This window comes from Oryctolagus cuniculus, chromosome 4, assembly GCF_964237555.1.
Source record: "Oryctolagus cuniculus chromosome 4, mOryCun1.1, whole genome shotgun sequence".
Lineage (NCBI taxonomy): Eukaryota > Metazoa > Chordata > Mammalia > Lagomorpha > Leporidae > Oryctolagus > Oryctolagus cuniculus.
The window spans coordinates 174,017,642-174,037,978 of NC_091435.1; the positions used below are offsets into that span (position 1 = coordinate 174,017,642).

The 20,337-nt window shown below is 61.6% G+C and overlaps 1 protein-coding gene across 1 annotated transcript in view; it reads left to right on the top strand.

The window, feature by feature from the left end:
• The window catches only part of ITGA9 (integrin subunit alpha 9), a 305,530-nt gene that overhangs the window by 257,392 nt on the left and 27,801 nt on the right, over positions 1 to 20,337 (top strand). The window contains exons 23-25 of the mRNA XM_070073006.1: positions 1,378 to 1,485; positions 17,714 to 17,839; positions 18,587 to 18,706. Of these exons, the coding sequence (XP_069929107.1) occupies positions 1,378 to 1,485; positions 17,714 to 17,839; positions 18,587 to 18,706 (354 nt within the window). The remainder of the gene's footprint in view (positions 1 to 1,377; positions 1,486 to 17,713; positions 17,840 to 18,586; positions 18,707 to 20,337) is intronic.

Consider the following 20,337-nt stretch of genomic DNA (forward strand, 5'->3'; position numbering starts at 1 on the left):
ATATGGGCGCCAGTTCAAGTCCTGGCTGCTCCACTTCCCATCCAGCTCCCTGCTGATGCACCTGGGAGAGCAGCAGAAGATGGCCAAGTGCTTGGGCCCCTGCACCCACGGGGGAGACCCGGAGGAAGCTCCTGGCTCCTGGCTTCAGCCTGGCCCAGTGCTGGCCATTTGGGGAGTCAACCAGCAAATGGAAGACCTCTCTCTCTGTATCTCTCCTCCTCCCTCTGAAACTCTGCCGTTCACATACATAATATATGTTGAAAAACTAAATAAAATTAAAAACAGCATCTTTATGAAGATGCGTACTTAACATCCACCCATTTAAAGAATCCAAGCCAATGGCTCCTAGAGTGCCTACAGAATCGCACTGCCGTCGTCGTCAGCTGCCTTTAGAAACTTCGTCCCCTCCATGACAACTCTGTTACCCTTAGCGTCGCTCCCTCCACAGGCCCACCCTGAGGATAATGCAGGTGTGGCTCAAGGCCACCACAGCAAAGCCAGTGCCTCTCCAGTTCGGGCCTGAATTCGCCCTCTCCCTGTCACGCGGCCCTCGCAGGGTCCACAGAGGGGGCCGTGGACATCTCTGGGGCCCTATTCTCTGTCCCCAGACCTAAGCAACCCTAGCCCACTTCTGTCCCTAAACATGCACCTGCACCCGCCTTGTAATCCGCATGGTGTTTGCAGTCGCGTGCAGACGTCGCTCCGTCTCCTCTCGCCCGAGCCTCTGGAGCCGCCGCCTCTTCCTGCCTTTCTCGAGAGGTGATGGTTGCTGAGACAGAGGTGCTGGACGCACAGGTGCCCGCCAGCAGCGTCAGCAGGCGGACGGCCCTGACGCCCAGTCTCCCCGCTGGTGTCCCCGCCGCCCTCTCTGTGCACTTGCTGTGGGGACAGCTCACTTGGCCTTTGAAGGTCTCAGTCGCCTTAAACTTCCTGCAAAGGAGAGAGGTTAGACCAGTCCGTGGCTCTCAAGGGGCGGTCACTGGGCCGGGCCAGCAGAATCCACGTGTCCTGGGCACTTGGGCACTTGTTCACGACACACATCCTGCAGCTCCACCCAGCCCCACGGCCCCGGGGTGAGCGCCACGCGGTGCCCTGGGTTGTGACCCCTGAGTGGCAGTGTGGACGCGTGCCAGTCTACGAGGACGTCTCCAGTACGTGAAAGAAGCGTGATTTCTCGTAGGAAGAGGACAAGAGAAGGAGGCGGGCGGTTTGAAAGCTTGCGATTTTAGATGCGCGGCGGGCGGATGGCCGTCCTGTGTCATCTCACCACGAGTCTGGACCTGCTGGATCCGGGCCCCGGTCTCCGTGTGCGATGGGGGTCACGTGAGGGTGTGCCACATGAGGTGCAATGGGGGTCTGTGTTCTCCACACCCACAGGTCTACAACGCCGGCCCGAGCACCCTCCCCGCGGCGTCCGTCACCCTCTCTCTCCCCAGTCGACTGTCGGCCGGCGGCGCCGAGATGTTCCACGTCCAGGAGGTGCTGGTGAGTCCGCCGTGGCTTCACCGCCACGCTCGCGTCCGTCTTCCACGCCCCCACCCCGCCCCCGACGTCCACACCCAGAAACATTTAACAGAGGCCGGGGCACCTGGGGCCACTGAATGTGTGCAGTGAGACAGTCCTGTTAATGCCACAGGAGATGACGTCGGGGATGCCAAAGAAGCGGTTAGGAATCAGCTCCTACAATGGACTCCAGTGGCTGTAGTGTGTGTGTGTGTGTGCGTGAGAGAGAGAGAGAGAGAGAGAGAGGGAGAGAGAGAGAGAGCTGTGGGCTCCACGGTGTATCTGACTCTCACGTGGCCAGGTGCAAGGGTGGTGCCCCGGTGAGTCCCGGGCATGCTGGGTATGCAGCACAGGAGGGTCACCACACGTTGACAGGACCTGGGAACACTGCTGTGTCGTGTGGGTGAGGGACAGCCCCTCCAGAGCAGCCTGGGGCACGTCTGAGCCCAGAGCCGGCTCAGGAAGCCTCGGGCGGTGGCGGTCCCGGCTTCGGGCATTGCTGTCCTCCTGGGTCCCGCGGGCTGTGAGCCAGAGGTGTGTGTGACCGTTGGCTGGAGAACAGGTGCCCCTCCTGAGCTGCCTGCTTGCTCATTCACGTTCCCTGGTCCGTGGGCCCCGCTGAGCCAGCAGAGAAGTCCCCGGTGTTGCGTACCCGGGTTTGAGCTTGGCATGAGGTCACCAAGCCACGCGCGCCTGTCCACCCTGTGGACAGCGCTCGTCAGAGTAACCACGGCACCTTCTCCCTGGCTGTCTCGGGGTGTTCTCGTGTGGCCGTCAGGTGGTCGGGTTGTAGAGACAAAGGGCCACGACAGGAAAGGCCGGTCAGTCCGAATCTGAAGCTTCCTCAGAACCAAGTACCCGCTGTCTCCTGGCTGCCCGTTCGGCCAGGTGGAAGCCACGGGAGGGGCCCAGGAGCTGGCGTGGGCAGAGTGGCTTTCCTGGAGTGTCACAGTGCTCTCGAGGGGGCGAGCCCTCGGGTGGGTGGGCCTGCCGTGGTCCCAGGCCTCGGGCGTCCCTGCGGTCTGGAAAGTCAGTTCTGGTAAATTCCAGTAGGCACGGTGAGGCCCGGAGTGCTGGCGAGGGGAGAGCGGACAAGCAGTTGGGGAGGCCAGGGATGGGGCGAAGAGGCCAGAGCCCCCGGGCTCTCCGAGCAAGGGCACCCTCGGCTCCGCACACCCCGGCCGCTCAGCGCTGGGTCGAAGCTCGTGCCGGTCTCACCTGGGTCCTCGGGCACTTTGAATGGAACGAGGCTTCCTTTCTGGGGTTGGGGAGCTTGGCGTAAGTGGAACTCACTCCTTCCACCTGCACTCATTCTCCGTGTCGCACCAGGGGGTGACCTTAGGGTGGCCGGCGCGTTCCCACCCAACCCCTACGCATGGACGCTGCCATCCCCCAGCCTCCAGCAGGCTGCTGGGCAGCTGGGACCCAGCCGGACCTGGTCAGCCGGCTGAAGCCAGCGGCATGTAGTAGGCGTGCAAGGAGGGCCCACGTGCCACCCCTCCTCACACCCGCAGGGACCCTCAGGTGGTTACTCTCCCTTTAACAGTGCCCTTGGCGTTCACTTACCTGTGTCCGTCATCTGCAGGGGAGCCTGGCTGACCTGGTGGGCCCTGGGCCGTCGCCGGCCTATGGGCCTGAGGCTGGCACAGTTCCCCGACTGCTGGTTCAGGGTTCATTCAGGTCTCTGGACAGGAGCAGCCTGTGTCTGGGTCTCACCACGGAGTCTCCCGTGCGTGCCGGGAGGGCTTCTGGGGGCGCAGCTGTCTGCGGGAATGGGGAGACTTTTGAGGGGCAGGGAGACTTTTTGGGGGGCAGGGAGACTTCTAATGGGGGTGGGGAGGCTTTTCAGGGGTGGGGAGACTTTTCGGGGAGCCTAATGAAGGACCTCTGTGCCGTACTCCCAGCCTCAGCTCGAGATCTCTTCCCGTGGGGCAGGTTCCCGGGGTGTCTTCACGCTATTCTGGGTTGTATTTAGAAACGGAGCCACCAGGGTGGGTGGTGGGAAGACTACAGATTTCCGCTGGTTCCCACAGCACAGCAAGTACGTGGGCCCAGCGTCCACTGGAAAGCCAAGCCGGGATGGCCGTGAAGTAATAGGGACCCAGAGAGGAAGGGGGACAGACCTGGCTCGGACAAGAGGACCTCAGAAAACCCCGGGAAATGGAATTAAAACGGAAGTTTGGGGGGAAGGGCGTGGGGGTGCGGCAGCTTAAGCTGCCCACGTCCCATATCCCAGTGCCTGGGCTGGAGTCCCGCCTCCACTTCTGACCCAGCTTCCTGCTGATGCACACCCTGGGGGGCAGCAGGTGACAGCTCAAGTACTTGTGCCCCTGCCGCCCACATGGGAGACTCAGATTGAGTTCCTGACTCGGGAGCGTGGCTGACGCTGGAAGCCAGGAATACAGCCCCGGTCTCGCGTGCGGGCGCCAGGACCCAGTGACTTGAGCCCTCACTGGTGCCTCCCAGGCTCTGCACTGGGGGAAGCCGGAGTCAGGATCTGGAGCCGGAGCCGGGAATCAAACCCAGCGACTCTGATGTGGATGCAGGCATCTGAGTCACTCCTCTAATCCTCACTGTGGCGCAAAATAATTTTAAAACCCAAGTCTATGAGGGATCTTCAAAAAGTGAATAGAAAATGTGCATTATGAAAAGAACTATGCATGGATTTGAAGATGTTTGGCACCAGAACCAGCTTATCTCTTAATTCCATTCCCCGGCAACTTTTTAAAGTGTCCTGCTACGTCTAAAGTAACATCACTACCAATTACGAGTCACTCTCGATTCTGATTGACTCCACAAGCGCTGGCACACCAGGCGCTGACACAGCCGTCCCAGGCCCTCACTCTGCTGGGAGGGAGGCGCAGTGCCCTGCCTGAGGAACCCACGGGAGGTGGCAGGCCCCCAGTCAGGGCGAGAGGATGGGCAGGGCTTCCCTGTGAGCGCCGGCACAGCCGCTGGGAGGCAGTGTCGGCCGCGGCTGGACCTGCAGCTCGCTCCGCGTGCTCTCTGTCCTGCTCCTTTTTTTTTTTTTTTTTTCCGATTTTTACTTATTTATTTGAAAGGCAGAGTTACAGAGAGGCAGAGAGAGAGAGAAAGAGAGAGAGGTCTTCCGTCTGCTGGTTCACTCCCCAAATGGCCACAGTGGCTGGAGCTGGGCCAACCCAAAGCCAGGAGCCAGGAACTTCTGGTCTCCCACGCGGGTGCAGGAGCCCAAGGGCTTGGGCCGTCTTCTGCCGCTTCCCCAGGCCACAGCAGGGAGCTGGTTGGGAAGTGGAGCAGGAGCCGTCTGCCTTGCTCTTAAATGCCCCAGGGCCGCCTTCAGGCTCCCACGGTTGGGCCCTGCAGACCAGGGGTACCCAGCCACGGGCATTTTCTGTGACGGTTGGCACATCAACCGCTCCTCTTGGTGCCCTTCATTTCTGCTGACTTGGACATGGGAAAGGCCCTCCCAGCTGCCCCTCGGGGCTGTCCAGCAAACGCCCGCAGGCCACGGCAGAGGGCAGTGGCTTCCGCAGCCAGGTGGTCCCCGCAGCCCAGGTGGCCCCGCAGCCCAGGTGGCCCCCACGAGTTAAGCCGTGGGTGGCCGCTCCCTGCAGCAGGCTTCTGTTTGAATGCAGGGTGTCTCCTCCCTCGGTTTGGTCAGAACTGGCCGGGAAAGCGTAGCCACTCCGCTTTGTTGCGTGTGGTTCCTCTGCATGGATGTGCCGTCCGCGGAGCCCTGAGCACCAGTCTGAGACCACACCTCGGTCGTGAGCCCGCGCAGGGAAGCCCGCTGGAGCTGGGCGGTGGTCCGCCCCAGAGCGGACGAAGGTTCCAGGACAGGGCTGGGACGATGTCTCCCTGTGCCGCTGGACGAGAAGGCTTTGGGATCGGCTCCTATTCCTTGCAAGGAGAAGCACCCTTAGTGATGGCGAACAGAGTTAGGGCAAGAACGTGCGTCCGCGTGAAAGGCCTGGGTCTCTCCAAGAACCCTGGCAGCCGCGGAGGAGAGCTGGACCATCCCTTCTCCCTGCCGCAGCACCTCCTGAAGGCACTGCCGTCTCTGGCTTGCTCCGTCCGTGCTGGTCACGGGGATGCCACAGAACTCACCTGGCTCCCGGGGGTGGAGGAGAATTTTCCAGGAAGCCGCATCAGTAGCTGCGCCGAGGGCACTGTTAGGATACGGCTGTCGTGCAGTGTGGCTACCGGTGTCCGTTAGAATACTGCCACGCTGGTGCCAGGACTTGGACTTTAGCAAAGTGTTAGGCCCCCTCCTGTCTGCACCCAGACAGGGCTGCCTGTGAGCCTCTGAGTTATCCCGCAGTTGCAGCTGACGTGGGGACTTTAAGCAGACGTGCACCTGACGCATTCATGGCCGTCACAGAAGGTTCAGCTCAGACGGAAATAGAGGACTGAATTCTTTCTCCCAGGCATGAGCTGGGGACGGACGTTTCCTTGGTGCTAAGGAATAAGAACTTCCTCCTGCAAAGCTGACCCTTAGGAGTAACCACCACCTACCGACGAGGCTTCAGGGGCCTTTCTCAGGTGCGGTCAAGTTTGAGCCCCTCCCCCCACCTCCCTGCGACTAGGTCATCTCGAGTTGAGCCAAGACTCAGACTGGCCAGCCTCACGTAGCCGGTACGCGGGATGCTGGCTTTGGGGGCTTTTTTCTTTTTTTAAGATTGATGGATTTGAGAAGCAGAGTTAGAGAGACAGAGAGAGTGGTGGTGGTGCTCACTGCTTGCCCCCCAGGAAGGCCACATGCCCAGCTCACGGGGCTGTGCTGGGCCTGTGTGCAGGCTGGGAGGTTCCTAGCAGGGGGCAGTTGGGCTCTGGGCACTGCTTGCTTCTATTGGTTTGGAGCTGGGTATTCCGTTCCGAGGGCTTGGTGGGGTCCGTCTCAGCAGTGACGGGCTCAGCAGCGCAGCGTCCCCATGGAAATGGTGCTGTCTCCCTCGAACATCGCCGGGCGTCAGCAGGCCGGCCCGGAGGACGTGATGTGCAGAAGCAGGAGCCGGGAGGACGGGAGTGCTGCGTGGCCCTTTGGTGGCCCCCAGCCAGCCACAGACCCCCGGCCAGGGGTGCAAGCCTCGCCGGACGGGGACCAGTCTCTGGCTGACCGCTAAGCTGTGCTGACCCAGGACCACTTCGACGAGCCGGGTGTCACAGGGGAAGCAAGTGTGAGCGCAGCTGGACACGAACACCAGTGCCTGCCCCCTAGGGAAGGTGGACTGTCCAACAAAGCAAAGGGAGGCGCCACCACGACCCCGAGGAGTGCGATAGATTGATGAAGATGATGATGGTGATGGTGACAGTGATGAAGATGATGATGGTGATGACGATGATGGTGATGATGATGATGAAGATGATGGTGATGATGATGAAGATGGTGATGATGATGATGGTGATGATGATGGTGATGAAGATGGTGATGGTGATGAAGATGATGATGGTGATGAAGATGATGGTGATGATGGTGAAGATGATAATGGTGAAGGTGATGATGGTGATGATGATGGTGATGAAGATGATGATGAAGATGGTGATGATGGTGATGAAGATGATGGTGATGATGGTGGTGATGAAGATGATAAGATGATGGTGATGATGAAGATGATGATGGTGATGAAGATGATGGTGATGAAGATGATAGTGATGAAGATGATAATGATGAAGATGGTGATGAAGGTGATGGTGATGATTATGGTGATGATGATGATGATGGTGATGATGATGTTGATGAAGATGATGGTGATGATGAAGATGATGTTGATGGTGATGATGATGATGAAGCTGGTGAAGATGATGGTGATAGGTGACGGGAGTGTTTGCTAGCAGACGTGGATCATCGTGGTTCTCAACACCTGTCTTTGATGAAGTAGGAAATCTGCTAACATCCTGGTGGGATTCTGGGGAGGAACTGTTAGATCAAGCTGAAGAGTCGGAATGCGTTTTTGTTAACTTGAAGGGGTGAGGAGCACGGAGGCCCTAACAAGTACCGTGCCAGCGCAAGCCCGTCTCATCCCCGTGATGACTGGGGGAAGGAATGGAGGCGCGGAGAGGCCAAGGGACGGTGAAGGTTACAGAGCTGGTTCCCAGCCCATCTCCAGGGTGCAGACCCCCGACTCCCACGGCATTGTTCCATCTGGACGCGTGGCTGCCCGGCAGTGCTGGCATTGTCTGGGATACAGCAGCGTGGACGCGTCGAAGCTGAGGCCCACCAGACCTGCTGAGTCAGGATCCACGTTCCAGCAAGAGCCCAGGGGATGCTGTGCGTGGTGATATTGAGAAGCGCGAGGAGGGTGTGTTTCCGCGTTGCAGGGAAACGCCTGGCTCAGTTCCTGACTCCAGCCTCCTGCTGCTGCAGACCCTGCGAAAGGGGCTGTGATGGCACAAGCAGGCCTGGACGGAGTCCCTGACTCCTGGCTTCCGCCAGGCCCTTCCGCGGCCACTGCGGGCGTCTGGGGGAGTGCCAGACGTTTGAATTGAGGAGCCCTGATCTGAAATCACGACACTTAGCTCTCCGCCCTCCCCTGGCCTCGGCCGCAGATGGCAGTGCCTGTCATCCCCACAGAAGTCCTGTGCGAGTTTATTTTTTAAATCCATGTGTTCATTCGTTTAGCAAATACGAGGGGACTTCCAAGAGTTTGTGGGAACATGGAATTGCAAGATAAGTTTCTTTTGGGGCCAAAAAATTGAAATGCATGTTTTTGTGTGTGTGTGTGTGTGTGATGTGCATGACCCATGAAAGCGGAAATGGAAATGGTGTCTAAGACACCTCCAGTTTGCACCCCGCTTATGCCGAGAACTGGTGTACTACTGAGAAAAAAACAGAACCCCCCAAAATCCTTCCCAGCCCTCGCGTGGCTTATATTCTACTGGGAAAGACGAGCCAGCAGTTAAGCAGGGAGCACCGTGTGTGCGTGGTGGTGGGTGCTGTGGAGCGGGCTGGCGAGGCCGGGTAGGGCAGGGGACAGGCTGTGCATGGAGACAGGGTGGTCAGGGAGGGGCTCACAGGCCTCCGCAGTGCGGGCGACAGAGCTGTCCCAGGGAGTGTGTCCTGAGCGCCACGGCTGTCTGGGCACAGAGCGCCATCAGGTTTCCCCCAGCACTGCACAGGCTCGTTTGCAGCAAGTTCTTGCAGAGCCGTCCTGGTGCCCTGAGAGCCCGTAGCTAGGACTGTCTGCGCTCCTCTTCCCCTGGCTTGGACCTAACACCACCGTGAGGCTCGCGCAGGTCCCCTCGGGGCCCGACAGTCTGCACTGCGAGCAGCCGGGGGAAGGGTCGGCACCCTGAGAGGGAGCCCACCTATCAGCGAACGCGCAGCGCTGCCAGCCCTGCTCGTGGACCGAGCGGCAGCCCCCAGGGACACGGTGGGTGTGCTTTCTCCTTCCGTGTCCGGCGTGTGCGACCTCTGCCCTCTCCCCTACGAGAGCCCAAGACACGGACCCAGCGCTCAGCAGACGAACGCGACGGCAAGGACTGTTGTGTCCCGTGGCGGGGGGGGGACTGGCTCGTTCGTGATCTCCGTCAGCAGAGCCTTGTGCTTCCAGACGACTCGTTATCCGGGAAGGCAGACATTTCTGGCACGTGTGTCAAGTCTCAGATAACATTTCTGTGTCTCACCCTTTCATAAGAGAGAATCCGGCCGCATCTGGAAATTCTTTGGTGTCATTGCTCCTCCGAAAGTTCTCCCCATCTGCGTCGCTTCAACTCCAGCACAGCCGTGCCCGAGCCTGGGCAGCGGCCTGGCCTGCAGGCTTGCCTTCCTGTGAGCGAGTGGGCGCCGGCGCCGGCTGGCATCTCGTCACCTCCAGGGCCTTGCTCTGTGGCACCCAGAAGAAGGGGCTGGGCAGGGGTGGTTCTAGCTGAGCCCCGAAGCTGATGGGAACAGAGCTCATCAGCTCTTAGTGTAAGTGCCCTTGTTGGGGAAGTAGGGCCCCGCCCGTGTGGAGGTCGGGATCCTGCACTAGGTGGCGTTGTCCCTGGCCCCCGGAGCCCTGGCTTTGACGCCTTGGCCTTGTGTTTTCTGTTTCAGTTTTGGTCTCAGTCGCCACTGGCCTCTGGTGACTTTTCCCAGTGGTGACTGCCTTCTGGGAGAGGAAGGGCAGGGGCGGGCAGTGTCCATTCCGGTTAGAGCCCCACACGACTCCTGGAGCGGAAGTTGGCATCTTTTTGAAGATTCCCTCGTTTCTGTCTGGTATTAGCGGGCGCTGGGTCGTCTTTAGCTTCTGCTGTCCCTGAGCCACCTGCGACTCTGCAGGGCGGCAGTGCATCTGCCCGTGCGTGCCCCTCTCGGTGGGAACCACAATTCGGTGTCTGCCTGTGCGTGCCCCTCTCGGTGGGAACCACAGAGCTGTGTGTGTGCCTGTGCGTGCCCGTCTCGGTGGGAACCACAGAGCGGCGTGTCTGCCCGTGCGTGCCCCTCTCGGTGGGAACCACAGAGCTGTGCGTCTGCCCGTGGTGCCCCTCTCGGTGGGAACCACAGAGCGGCATGTCTGCCCGTGCGTGCCCCTCTCGGTGGGAACCACAGAGCGGCGTGTCTGCCCGTGCGTGCCCCTCTCAGTCCAGAACCACAGAGCGGCGTGTCTGCCTGTGCGTGCCCCTCTCGGTGGGAACCACAGAGCGGCATGTCTGCCCGTGCGTGCCCCTCTCGGTGGGAACCACAGAGCGGCGTGTCTGCCCGTGCGTGCCCCTCTCAGTCCAGAACCACAGAGCGGCGTGTCTGCCTGTGCGTGCCCCTCTTGGTGGGAACCACAGAGCGGGGGGCCCGAGTCCTCTGTTTATTTGGCTCTTGCTGTGAGCGTCGAGGCTGGCGGGTCTCCCTGGAGCTGGCCGCGATGCTCTCCGGGATGTTGTCTGTATGAACGCATCGGAACCTGCAGCTCACGTCAAGGTCAGTGTGAGAGAACCCGAGTTCACCGGACTGGTAGACAAGCAGTCTGTTTTGACAGAGCAGCGGACCATCACTCTGGAGAGGGGTCCACCGAAGGACACCTTTGAGGATCCCCACACGCAGACACACATGCACACACACACACACGCACAGAGCTGTGTTCTGCATGCACCTGGCACGTCCACAGCCCCAGTCCACGTTGGCACTGATTGTTCTGGCCTTATGTGAAGCAGCCTCGTTGTCGGGAAACGCAGAGAGGGTCAGTGGAGCCGTGGCTTGTCCAGCCCCTGGACGTCGCTGTGAGTCTGTTAGACAGAGGCTGGGCTTTGTTGTTAGGAGAATACCAGGTCTCTTCCTGTTCCTGGGTCGGCGCAGGAAGCACCCAGCAGCGATCCCAGGAACGTGGCGTCATGTCAGTTACAGCGTGGGGGCAGGCGTTGACCACGGAGACACCCGCATCCCAGCCCAGAGCACCCGGGTCCTGTTCCCAGCTCCTCGTTCACTCCGGTTGCCTGCACAGCGCCCCTGGGAGGCAGTGGCCCAGGTGGCTGAATCCTGGCCACCCACTCGGGAGACCTGGACTGAGTTCCTCGTCCCCTCTCCATCACTTTGTGAGGACCCCTGTGTCGGACCTTGGGATGCCAGCATTACCCGGAGCACGGCAGAGTGGGGCCGGATCGCCTTCCCAGGCCGCGCCTCTCCGCGGAGGCACCAGTAATTGAATTAGCAGGGTAGCACTCGAAACATTCTTGGGCGTGTGAACTCGGGGAGCGGGCGGCACGTCCAGATCGGCCGTGTTTACCCAGTTGCCGTCGGCTGCGATGGGTGTAACACGATACAGAGTAGAGGTCCAGGGCTGGGACAGAGAACGCAGAGCCGGCGGCGACCAGGGAAGTGCGAGTTAACAGGAAACACGTGTTGCTCGCAGATGGCCCTGTGCCCTGTAACGCACGTCAGTGCAGCAGACAGCTCTCAGCTCAGGTCGGGCTTCCCCACACTGCTGGCCACTCCAGGCCGGCTCACGCAAGGCGCTGGGCACTGGCGACACACCGCGTCCAGAGGGCTTCAGGCAGGGGCACTTTGGGTGCCCTCCCCGTCCCTGGCGTACGCTCACGAGATGGGGCTGACAGGGGATGTCCGAGCCCTGGCCTGTCACACGTACTCACGACGCGAGATCAGTTCCTTAGATTGGAGACACGCCAACTGCATGGCCCCCATCACCCATCCCGCTGTTTCAAAGCCATCCCTGCGTCAGCGTCTCACCTGCCCACCCCACCTCTGAGATCCGCCTCCGTGGGACTCCCTGTACGCCTAGGCCCCCTCCCACCTCCTCTTCAGCAGCTGCTGCCTGGAGTTCATCGCACCCCGACCCATGCTGGACCCTGGGCTCTCCGGGCTTGGTCTGCTGTGTGTCCCCCCAGCCCTTGCACCTGCCTGGAATCCCTCCTCCCACCGGAAGTGCCGTCCCCTCTGGGGCAAGAGCACAGACCGGGACAGGGGCTGGCCTCCTGTGAGCCTGCGGAGCCCGGCTGTGAGGGCTAAGCAGGGATGAGGTGGCCGTGGGGCTGTGCCAGCTGCAGGGCTGTGCAGCCTGGGTGCAAGGAGGATGGCGGGGGAGAGGAAGGCTCATCCCCTCCCAGGCAGAGCCTGGAGGGTCACGACGAGTGACTCGACCTCTCAGGTCTCCACTTCTCACCTGTAAAGTGGGGTGAGTTAAGGGGCCCCGGTGTCAGTTTGCCTGGCATGTCCCTCGATCAGTGTCTCTGGTTGACCCCCCAGCTTCCCCCGAGAAATGTCCCAGTTTAAGCAGTAAGTCGCATGCTCCCCCCATGGGTAACAGAGCCTGCCACGAGTGGGCGTTGCTGCGATTACGTGGCTGCCGTGGCTCTCAGAACATCACGTGGGGCTGGTGCCTGGTACTCCCATCTCTGTCTGAACTCGGTCCAGAAACGGGGCCCTGAGCAGTTAGCACTGGACCCCAGGGTGCTGTGCTTGGGTCCTGAGACTTAGGAAAGCAAAGAGAGGGCCTCTTGGCCTGTGCGGTCCAGCCCAGAGCCAGGGACTGTGCGGGCTGCTGTGTCCTGGGCCCTGGGGACGCCCGTGCCCTGTCCTAGAGGAGCCTCCTGCAGGCCGCCCTCGTCCCACAGGGAAGCAGCCTGGGCAGTCCCTTTCTCAGACCCTCATGGCCTGGCGAGTCCTGGGGCAGCTCTGGCCCTGCCGTCCCCTCCCAGTGGCACACGCTGGCCACGTTCTCAACAATGTGGGCTCTTTCTGGTGCCCCGTGCATGGCACTGTCCTGTTGGTGCCCGTGCATGTGTTGTCCTGTTGGTGCCTGAGACCCACTAGAGTGAACGGGGCCACTTCCTCCTCCTGCAGGCCCGGGTCCTGGGTGGCCTCGGACCACAAGGACGCCCCTGGCCGCAGACTCTGCCACCAACCCGTGTCCACTCCTTGGGTTCCCATGGCCCGGGCTCCTGTCCATTCCCCAAATTAGCATCATGGGTTCAGCTTGCGCAGTGCTGCCTTGGGGTCAAGGCAGGGGCAGGACAGATGCCAAGAGAAACCCCCAACAGCCCCCTGGACAGAATGCGGCCTCGATGCTGTGTCCTGGGCCCCCTCGTCCTTGTTTGTGCACTGGGTGAAGTCCTTTTGCTCAGACTCCAGTAGACGTGGCCTTCCCCCAACTCCCGGGGGTCCTGGAAGAGTGCAGCCTTGTAGGGGGACACAGGGGCAGCCTGGAGACAAATGAGAAGTGGGTTAGCAGAGGTGAGCCGGGGGCAGTGGTCACAGGATCCTCGGCCAGCCAAGGACGTCGCCGGCTGCTGTGCCTGCAACACAGGGAAAGCATGGCTTCCCCTTGGCCGGGAGCAGGGAGGGCGGTTAGGTCCGAGCCGGGGGAGGGCGGTTAGATCCGAGCCGGGGGAGGGCGGTTAGGTCCGAGCAGGGGGAGGGCGGTTAGCGATGGCTCCCTGGCTAATGGTGAGGGGAGGGGAGCACCATGAAGAGGCAGGTGGTCTTACAGGTGTGGACGGCTTTAGAGACTGCACAGGCCATATGAGCAGCCGAGACCCAAGTTGACGCAGCTCTTAGGAGGCAGAGCACGGACTGGAGCCAAGGACCGCTGAGTGTTCATCCAGACTGAGGTCCACACCAGAGGCCGCCAGCAGCCAGCCACATGACCTTGAACCTCGGGGCCCGCGGCTCCTTATCTGTCAGCTGGGGCCGTGGGACTGCATGATCTCGAAGCTGCCTTCCAGAAACAACATTCCAGGGTGCTCTGTTCCCCTCCCAGCCCCCAGGGCAGCCTCCCAGGCGGGGGCGCTGTGAGCTCTCCGGGGTCTGGACTGGCTGCCGGTGCGGCCACGGTGGCTGCTGCGGGTCAGGATGGAGGACTCAGGGTTTCCTGGCTTCTCGGCCAGTGCCTCCTTCGCTCTGGCTGGTAAGGACGTTACAGGCCAGCTTCCCTCTGGCTGGTAAGGACGGGACAGGCCAGCGTCCCTCTGGCTGGTAAGGGCGGGACAGGCCAGCGTCGCTCTGGCTGGTAAGGGCGGGACAGGCCAGCGTCCCTCTGGCTGGTAAGGACGGGACGGGCCAGCGTCGCTCTGGCTGGTAAGGACGGGACGGGCCAGCTTCCCTCTGGCTGGTAAGGACGGGGCGGGCCAGCGTCGCTCTGGCTGGTAAGGACGGGACGGGCCAGCTTTCCTGTGGCTGGTAAGGGCGGGACAGGCCAGTGTCGCTCTGGCTGGTAAGGGCGGGACAGGCCAGCATCGCTCTGGCTGGTAAGGACGGGACGGGCCAGCTTTGCTCTGGCTGGTAAGGACGGGACAGGCCGGCGTCACTCTGGCTGGTAAGGGCGGGACAGGGCAGCTTCCCTCCACCTCCGCGGCAGCTCCTTCCTCAGCCGCACACCCGGGGTGGGGCAGGGGAGTGCTCCCAGCAGGTCTCTGAGCTGGGTGGTCCATGGCGCAGCCTGCTCGCTGCAGGTGAAGGGGGCGGACTCTGGCAGCCATCTGGCCTCGCCTTGCCTCTCGGTTTCTCCATCTGTAAAATGGGGACAGTTGTTGGAGGCTTGAGTGTGAGGACGTGACAAGCACGCGGCCTGGCCCCCAGGAAGGGCTGTGTGAGGTGCGGCTGGGGCGCTGCTCTCACTGGCGGACGCTGGCCAGGCCCGCGTGGCTGGATGCCAGCCGAGGGGACATCTACAGCGGGAACCAGCGGGCAGCACCAGGCCGCTGTCAGTCTCCCTTGGAGAGGGGACCACCCTGCACCTCCCAGAACAGCCTTCTTCCCCCACATTGAAGCAGTTCCCCCGTAACCACAATCGGGCACACAGGTGGCCAGGATTCTTATTCACCACAGACTCCGTCTCCAGGGAGGCCACGTCGCGTCCTTGTCACTGTCCTGGTCACACGCGGCCCAGGAGTTCCCAGGAGGTGCAGGACCAAGCCCCAGCCACTCTGCTGCCCCCAAGGCGGAGGCGGAGACTGGGACTGCTTCTCATCCCCTGGCCCGGCCTCTCCCGCTCACTCCCGAGGTCCCTGTGGCGTCCTGTGTGCCAGCGCCTCCCACCCGGAGCACATTCCTGCCGCCGGCTGGGTTGCGGCTCTGCTCCTGCCTTCCCCCCTCTCCCTGGAAACTGGAAGGGCAGGGAGCTCTGTCCCCGCCCCTTGGAGACGGATGCATCACCCAGGAGTCACAGGGTCTGTTCCTCTGAACCCCAGCCAAGGCGCCGGGGTGGCCAGGCCTGGGGAGCGCCACCCAGGGGCACCTGCAGACGAGCGCTTTCCCGTGGTCAGTCAGCTGATGGCCCGCGGAGCCCTGCGTGCTGCCCAGTGGAGTGGCACTGCCATGCTTGGTCCAAACGCCAGCGTGTGCTGCGCAGGCCCCAGGAGGGGGCGACCCCAGCCGCACCTCGCCACCCCCACATTGGCCAGCTCCATAGGAATCAGCACAGTGGCCATCTTTGGAGGGCTGGCGGGTGGGGACTGCCCGGGTTGGGGGCCGGGTAGGGGGCCTTGATGCCGGGACAGACGCGCTCTGACTTCCCCGGCGTGCTCGCTGGGCGCTGTCACTGTCATCGGGAGCTGCACCCCTCGGCTCGGTGCACCTCGGTGAATGCCAGCAGTGTCAGGCTAATGAGTAAGCGCCTCGCTGTGTCGGGGAACTGCGTGTTTTGGGAAGTGAGAATGATGCGTGAGTGGATGACATCGCCCTCCGTCCTCAGACTTGACCAACCCTTTTATTCAATGTACACCTTTGGGAATCAGCACGTGCCAGGAGTGAGCCGTTCTGGGGCTCAGGGTTTGCCAGAGTTACGGTTTGTCCGATTTGGTTGAAATGCAGAATTCTGAATTCTGTGTGTCCGTGCTTGATGCTGAGGCGTCCCTGCCATGCACGGGGGCCGCCAGCACAGCACCACACCGGGCGTTCCTCCCACTGGCCTCCCCGGCGAGCACCCAGACCCCCACTGCCCGAGCAGCGTAGGCACTGCCTTCTGAGCTGTGCTTGCAGCCGTGGCGCGCAGGAAATCATTCCAGACCCGCACTGCACGTCACTGCCCACTCCCCATGCGTCCCACGGTGCCCGCTTCCCGTGGATCCTGTAGTGCCCACTCCCCGTGGGACCTTCAGTGCCCGCTGGCAGCCCCCTGGCCAGTGTCCGCTGAGACCGTCGCGGGCTGTGGTGCAGATCACGTGTCAGAGAGCCCCGGCCGAGGAGAGACTTAGACACACACAGTCTTCTCTTCTCTGATAGTCACTTCCAGGAGATAAACTTCACCTGGTGTGTTCTCGGGGACGTGCAGTGACTCCTGGGGCTTACCGAGAATAGCTTAGCCAGCGTCGATGGTCTGGTTTCATAGTTCTCATGGCTAGCTTAACTTAGAAGTGAGGTTTCTTTATGTGCAAACTTCGAAACATTCCTTTCTTTCTTTTAAAAAAGATTTCTTTCTTTCTTTGGAAGAGTTAGGGAGAGACAGAGAGACAGATCTTCCACTCCCCAAACAGCCACAGCAGATGGGGCTGGGCCGAGCCAAAGCCAGAAGCTTCTCCCAGGTCTCCATGTGGGTGCTGGTGGTCCCAGCACTCGGACCATCCTCCACTGCGTTCCCAGGCCAGAGCAGGGAGCTGGGTCGGAAGTGGAGCAGCCGGGGCTCTAAGTGGCGCTCATGTGGGATGCGGGCACTGCAGGCAGTGGCTTTACCTGCCATGCCACAGCACCGGTCCCCGCTTTCTCTGTTTGCTGCCCTTTATCCAACCTCTCTGCCCCACCCCCAGCCCTTTCCTGCCTGTAGCTATCATTGTTCTTTATTTTATTTTATTTTTTATTTTTTGACAGGCAGAGTGGACAGAGAGAGAGAGACAGAGAGAAAGGTCTTCCTTTGCCGTTGGTTCACCCTCCAATGGCCACCGCGGCCGGCGCACTGCGCTGATCCGAAGGCAGGAGCCAGGTGCTTCTCCTGGTCTCCCATGGGGTGCAGGGCCCAAGCACTTGGGCCATCCTCCACTGCACTCCCAGGCCACAGCAGAGAGCTGGCCTGGAAGAGGGGCAACCGGGACAGAATCCGGCGCCCCGACCAGGACTAGAACCCGGGGTGCCGGCGCCGCAAGGCGGAGGATTAGCCTTGTGAGCCGCGGCGCCAGCCAGCTATCGCGGTTCTAACTCCCATCGACTGTTCCTTAACTTCCTCATAGAGGGAGAACACGGTTTGTCTCCCTGTGCCGGCGAATCTCCCAACGTGACAGCCACCGGCTCCCTCACTGTACTGCGTGTCAGGATCTCGTTCGTCCTCACGGCCGGGTGTTACTCCATTGCGTCTTTCGCCCCGTGATAGCTCCATCCGTTCGCCCGCTGAGGGGCCCTGTGTTTGCAGCTGTGTCTTCGCTGTTGTGCACAGAGCAGCAGCGCGGTGGGCGGGCAGGCGGGCGTCTCCTAGGCATGCTCATCGCTCTGTTCAGCTGCGTCCCCGAGGTGGGACCCAGAGGCTGGCCCAGATGGCGGGTCTAGTTTAACGGCAGAAGCGGCGTCAGATCACTCGCCCGGAGTCCTCGGCTCCATGGTGGGGGCCGCCCAGGACTGCCGTGTGCACGGTGCTGTGTGAGCTCACGGAGCTCCGGTTCCAGTTGGCCGCATCTCATGCACCTGCTACGTGTTGTCTTCTCTCGGGTACTTGGGGTCTCAGGAGCCACGTGTCCTGGTGGTGCTGCTCCGTTATGTCCGCTGGGATGGCCAAGCGGGAAGGCGCGTGCGGGCTCCACACCCCGCCTGTGCGGCCAGGGCCTCCGGTGGTGACGGCTCTGGGCACTGGCTGCTCCCATGGCCTCTTTCCACTTCCAGGTGGGCCAGGAGAAAGGGAACTGCTCCTTCCAGAGAAACCCGACGCCCTGCATCGTCCCGCAAGAGCAAGGCAGCATCTTCCACACGATCTTCGCTTTCTTCACCAAGTCCGGGAGGAAAGTCCTGGTAAGGGCGTGCGCGGCGGCTGGGCGGCGGGGTGGCTGGGGCGGCTGGGCGGCACGGGGGTTTCGGTGGCGGAGCCAGCTCTGTTTGCTGTCTGCTGTTCCCCCGGCCTGGGTTTCATCCCTGGACAAAGCTGTGGACCGCGCAGAGTTTGTGGTCTGAGGTTTCGGTCGCAGCGTTCACATCCAGATGCCAGGCCCTGGGAGGGGAAGCCTCTGCGGCGACCGAGTGAGATGTGTCTCCAGCTAGAATGAGAGGCTTGGAGGGGCGTCTGGTCTCTGCTACGTGGACTTGGGCTGAGGACTGTAGCCCCTACCTGACACATCAAGGAGATGCGGGTCCACATTTCAGACCCCGCCACACGAAAGGGAAAGGTTACATTTTCCCTGGTGACGGTGGGTGTTTGCGCACGTGTCAGCCCTGTGGTCTACCCGACGTGAATGTCGGGGATGGTGTGTGCCACCGCACGGGCGGAAACTGTAACGTGAGAGGGGCCTCTCGTGCTTCCAGAATTGTCCCCGTGTTTCTCTGAACAGGCGATCTGCCTCCTTGTGCAACCCAGCCTTTCGGTAGAATGAATTTTGCCGGACTGGGTTGGCGCGCTCCCAAGTGCCCTCTAGTGGCAGCAAGGAACGCTCGCATCTTCCTGGGACTGCCTTTGCCACGGGGGCTCCCGGGAGGGCTGCTCTGTGATTGTGGGCTTGTGGGCTTTGCCCGATGCACTGAACGGTCCCCGCTCTGTGTCCTCAGGACTGCGGAAACCCGGGAGTCCCCTGCCTGACGATGCACTGTAACCTCAGTGCTCTGGCGAGAGAGGAGAGCCGTACGATAGACGTGTTCCTGCTGTTGAACACGGAGGTCCTGAAGAAGGTAACCTCGACCGCGGGCTCCGTGTGCAGGCACAGGAGCCGGCGCTCCCTGGAGGGCTGCTGCCGCGAGGGCCACGGCTGACTGTGCTGCTGGGCGATGCCAGGGGACGCTTCCAGACCCGGGGACCCCAGGGCTGACCCCCGGGCCTTGGGCAGCACCCGGGCTTCCTCACTCTCCATCTTCATTGGAGCCCGTTCCCCCAGTGGACGGGTTGCACATTTAAGTCTCCGGACTTCGCTGTGCGTCCGATCTTCCCTGGAGACCTCAGGAACCGAATCCCTCGGGTGTGGCGTCCGGTCCTGCAGGCTGACAAGCCCCCGGTGAGGCTTGTGCGGCTGGTCTGGGTCCTCCCCTAGGTCAGGGGTCGGCACACCTTTCCCGTACAGAACCTGCGGCAAATCCTTTCGACTTCCCAGGCCTGGCCTGCCCGGGCGGCTGCCGGGGTCTGCCATGTACATTCTGACGGCAGCCATAGAGAATACACCAGTGGGCGTGGCTGTGTGCCGATAAAACTTTGTTTACAAAAACAGGCAGGGGGCCAGATTTGACCCACAAATCTGGTTTGCTGACATTTATTTAAATCTCAGGTCACTTTTATTACGAGTTTATGAGAAGTGGCTTATAAAAAAAATACCCCAGCCAGTGGATTGGTGGCCCTTGAAGAATCATAGAGATTTACTAGGATTTATTTTAAGCAAGAACCGCTGAGTTGGAGAGGCCACTTCCCACAAGACGCTATAAAAATAATTACACATGAAGATAAAATATGCACGTTAGCCGCAGAGACGCTGTTGTTTGCCCCGGGAGAGGCTGAGTGTGTTCCTCTGCGAAACCCGTTGTGTGCGCGTGGTGTCCTGAGAAAGGCCGCTCCCAGGCTGTGCTTCCCCGAAACACAGGACAGACAGGGGGCGGGCACCAGGGCGAGCCTCCCACCTCCTGTCTGCAGCCGCCGGGCGGAGCTGTGCCCAGCTCCGGCCACCCTGGCTTGCCCTCCAGGGACGGGGTTAGGGGCCGACTGGGCTGGCACGCAGGGGCCCCGCTGCACCGAGGGCAGTGTTGGAGCCGGGGCCAGGCAGAGCCAAGAGCACCACCACCGCCACCCGCAGCCTCTGCTTCCCCAGGGAGCCTGCAAGCCCCTTCCTGGCCCGCGTCCCAGCTCAGGTGGAGGGCCGGCCTTCGGCTCCTGGCCTGACCCTGTCGGTACAAGCGGCCCTGCTGCTGACGGTTTTATTCCCTGTGCCACGCCCACTGCCACTGTCGACACAGCCACTCGGATGTCTCCGGGCGACCCCACGGCTGCTGGTTACACTCAGTGCACTGTGCCCAGTGTGACCTGTGCGGGGCCCCGTGTCGAGGGGCACGCCCACGGTCTGCCATCCCCTCGGCTCAGCCAGGCCCGTGGGGGTCTGGGCACAAGAGCTTAGAGCCACAGGGTGTCCCACGGGGCCTCAGAGGTGTATTCTCCTGGGAGCAAAAACCAACAGAGACCACAGTGCCGGAGGAAGAGCCCCTGGGCGAAGCGGACTGGAAGCCGGATGGGGCCGAGCTGCTCCCCTCCCCCTCCTGGAGCCCTAGATGTAAGGTGTGGGGCTGCCCTGACTCAAGATTGGAAACACGGCGTACCCTGGTCC